Here is a 4,330-nt window from a genome sequence, read left to right as displayed (position 1 = left end):
CCAACTCGACCTAACCCAAATACATGTGATTAAATTGATTACTCCGAACCTGATATAATTCGACCTAAATTTGCTCAACCCAAACCCAACCCCAATTTCAAATCAGATTGGAGTTTTCCAACCCTACTGTAACCTGAGGACCCTGACAAACCGACTTGGACTTGGGTTGGGTCAACCAGAACCCAAGCTGCAGCTCTACGACTACATTCTTTCTCTTTTAAATATTCATGGAGGCCAAGTTCCCTATTTGTCTGCCTGATTGGTCTATCCAAGCCATTGTTCTGACAGTCCCCATCATGGATGGATGATTCCCTTAAAACCTCCCAAAATGAAAGATCCTAGCCTTCAAATCTTTGGCCTTTCCACCACTGAATGTGGTCTGCTAATGCATTTCTTTTTAACCACGTGTTTGCATGACAACATCAGAGAGGTTAAGAATTGACCAAATGAGAGGATATTCTGGGAATGATCCATCCATGATGCAGCCCATCAGATAAATGGCTTGGATAGACTGACCATGGGCTCCAAATATACCAACCAAGTTCTGTAACAGGGTAGTTCGCTGTTCGGAACAAATAGGGAACTTGGCCTCAATATTCATAACCATCTTAAATATTTTATTTAACTATTACACAGCGAGTCTGGTCAAATGAAGACTCATGACTTTGATTCGTCTCGACCCAGCGACTCGACATTTGGACAAGTACCCTTTAGGCATTCTTCTGGTACAGATTCTACTTCCATTTTCCATTCTTTTCCATTGCATATAAATAACTAAACAAAACAAGATAAAGAACAAAACATAGAAGATAACACTTCAAAACTCAATTCATAAAATCTGAATCCAAACACATCAAAAAACGTATTTGAAATCGGAATTCAAGAGACGCTGAAATCCAACCTGATCAAGGAATCCTTCAGAGTGCCTTGAGCATGTCCTCAGCACTGCTTGTGGTGAACGCCCCTCCTTCCTCCAAATTCAGCACTTTCACAACCCCATCATCGACGAGCATTGCGTAACGGCGCGACCGCACGCCCAGGCCGACTGGCTTGTCGCTGAGATCGAGCTCGGCCCCAATCGCCCGTGTGAAGTCCCCATTCCCATCGGACAGCAGCAGGACCTCATCGCCGATCTTGAGGTCCTCCTTCCATGCACGCATCACAAAAGCATCGTTGACAGAGATGCAGGCGATCGTGTCCACACCCTTGGACCGGAGGTCGGCCGCCCGCTCGACGAAGCCCGGGAGGTGCTTCTGCGAGCAGGTCGGCGTGAAGGCGCCAGGAACAGCAAACAGGATCGCCTTCTTCTTGGCGGTGAGGTCGGAGACGGTGACCGTCTGGAGCTCGCCGGCGGCGTCGAAGTAGGAGAAGGTGGATTCCGGCAGCTTGTCGCCGACAGAGATGGCGGCAGTGATGGTGGAGGTAGAGGGCGTGGCAGAGGAGGTAAATCGTGAGGGTTTGGAGGGCGAAGTGAAGCGGAGGGAGGGAGTGGCAGGGGTGGTAAATAGGAGGGGTCTGGAGGGGAATTTGAGGAAGAGGCGAGAGGTGTTGGAGGAGAAAGAGAGAGGCGCTGGAGTCACGAGCCTCGTGGCGAGAGAGGCTGCGAATGCCATTGCGTTTGGAAAGAGAGCGAGCGAGAGAGAGAGAGAGAGAGAGAGAGAGAGAGATTTCCTGATCAGAGAAATGCCCTTATCTTGGGAACAGGAGTTTTTGGATTTGATGGGAATTTGGAAGGTGAAGACGAGAGAGAGAGGGAGTCGTTAATCACGTGAGCTTCGGACCTGAATCCACTGTGACAAATATCGCGATAATATCGCGAAAAATACACCAAACAAAGTTATCACGATATTTTCAAAAATATTTACCTACTTTTAAAATATCGTATCTTTTTTGGGATATAAACTCGAAAAGTGGTAAAACGTAACATGTTGTTATATACATATAAATTTAAAATTTATTTAGTCATTGATAATAAATATTTTTAAATATTCGTCAAAATATCCCGAGGAAAACTCATATTTGAAAATATCCCGAAAAACCTCTTATCCTGGAAAACGCCGAGATAGAGATTTGTCGCTACGCCGAAATCCTCTACACCACCTGTTGTAGACAGCGCGTACAACACCCAAGCTCTGTAGGGGCTGGCCATGTTTGTATATATAAAATCCACTCAGTCCATCACGTTCTATCCTTAATTCTATACATACGAGAAAAAAATCGTCTAGATCCACTTTATATATGGACCACACTGCAGGAAAAGTAGGGATGGGATGCTAACCATAGGTTTATCGTTGAGGCTACCATGGTGTCATCTTTCATCAAAACCGTTGATCAGATGTAAATCATCAATATGAAGTGAATATTGAGAATTCAGCATAATATATAACTCAGGATGGCCACACTGAGTGAGATTAGCGGTTTAGTAGACATTTTAAATTGTTTCTATTCGTGTGTCCCATATGAGTTTTCTATCGGTATGATCTTTGGTATGTACGGTTCAAATAATTTTTCTCGCCTGATGGACAGATTGAAATTTCATTTAACATGTTGGGCCCCGTAGATGTTGGGTGTCTTATGCGCTGCGTAAAACAGGTGTTTGGCGACTCGGTTCGTAAGTTTGACGCAGTTTATTCTTCACCTACATCTGGCTGCATATTTAGCTACCATGCATCACCATCTTTCACGATAATCCGAACCGTCTAAAATGTGGGCCCCACGATGAATATTAATGAATCTGAAATAATTCTGATATAATTGTTATACACTCGAAGCCTATACACCGATTCTGTCCATTGGCTGTCCATTAATTTCGATGGTGTGGCTTTTCTGATGATTTAATGGAATATGTATTTGTGTAGAGTGATAAATGTAGTGAGACCCACTATCTACATGGATGGGATTACTTAAACACTTTCAGAGAAATGATGAGCCGCATGCAGACTGATGGCGTAGATGACCCTCCCGTGGACGAAATATTATACTAGAATCTAGAATAGACCTAGCGTCTTCGGGAATCGGGAGCGGATCATGTGTTACCACCCGAGCGGGGAAACGGATTGGCTACTGCCCTGCGACCAGCCAATGGCTGATGGTCAGTGCTCTATGGGCTCACCTGATGAATTTGTTTCATCCATTCCGTCCATCTATTTTTCTAGATTATTTTATGATATGAGACAAAAAATGAGATATACCAATCTCAAGTAGACCACATTATAGGAAACAGCGTTGAATGAACATCAACCATTAAAAACCTTTTGGGAGCCATAAAAGTTTTGGATCAAACTGATATTTGTATTTTCCCTTCATCTAGTCTGTATGACCTAATCAACAGATTAAATGTCAAATAAGCAATAGAGTGGGCCTGAGATTTATATCCCTCTCATTTTTGGGATAAAGCCTAAAAGGATATGTAAAAATAGATGAAGGGAATGGATGAAACAAATACGTCGTGGTGGGCTCACAGATCACCGACCACCAGCCACGGCGCGTGGCATTGGCTACTTCCCCTGCCACCAGCCAATGGCTAGCCAATCCGTTTCCCCCTGGCCGGTGTTTCCCGGACCGTGGGGCCACATTGGTGTATATGCAGTGTATCTTCACGTTCCGTCAATTTTTCCAACTCATTTTAGGTATGGTCCCAAAGATAAAGCAGATCAAAATCTTATGTGTAGCACACCTCGGAAAACTGCGGTGATTGAACACCAACCATTAAAATCTTTCTATGGGCCACCGTAATGTTTATTTTTCATCCAACCTATTAATAAAGTCACAAATACCTCGATGAATTTAAAACACTGATATTAGCTTAATCCAAAGCTTATGTGGCCCACAATAAACTTTTAACTATCAATCATCTATGGGATCTCCATTATTTTTTTGGGAATCTTATAAGCCTGAGTGGATATACCCCCACACATACATCAAGATGGGCCTCATGGTTACAGAAACACCTATTATGGTGTTGTCCGGTAACTCCTGATCCTCTCCCAGCATCCACGTGCTTTTATTTCACCCAAGAGGGGCCATGATCAGTGTCCTATTTTAATGAGGCAATGTAGCGAGAAAATTTATAAAAGACTCACCGAAGTAAGCATCTTATCACTGATTTAACTATGATGATATGCTTGGAAAGTACATCTCTTGCAATTCTTCTTAAATGAGAGATAATCTCAAAGACGTTTGGAAGCTTTGTGATGATCACGAAGATTTTGAATATTCAAATATCATACTGATATCTAAGCAGATTGGTTACAACACAAACCCAATCGGGATAGGGTAGACACAAGCAAATTAGGTCCTCCATGCATCAATCGGAATTAAAAGAATGTGA

General features: G+C 43.1%; 1 protein-coding gene across 1 annotated transcript; it reads right to left on the bottom strand.

Annotated features, from left to right (window-relative positions):
• Positions 1-642: 642 nt before the first annotated feature.
• Positions 643-1,722, bottom strand: LOC131234925 (peroxiredoxin-2E-2, chloroplastic). Its single transcript, XM_058231927.1, has one exon. The coding sequence runs from the start codon at positions 1,611-1,613 to the stop codon at positions 918-920; it is 696 nt and encodes a 231-aa protein (XP_058087910.1). The 5' UTR covers positions 1,614-1,722; the 3' UTR covers positions 643-917.
• Between the last annotated feature and the right edge of the window lie 2,608 nt (positions 1,723-4,330).

This window comes from Magnolia sinica, chromosome 19, assembly GCF_029962835.1.
Source record: "Magnolia sinica isolate HGM2019 chromosome 19, MsV1, whole genome shotgun sequence".
Lineage (NCBI taxonomy): Eukaryota > Viridiplantae > Streptophyta > Magnoliopsida > Magnoliales > Magnoliaceae > Magnolia > Magnolia sinica.
Note: the sequence above shows the minus strand (reverse complement) of the source record. Positions and strands in the feature narration are given on the sequence as shown.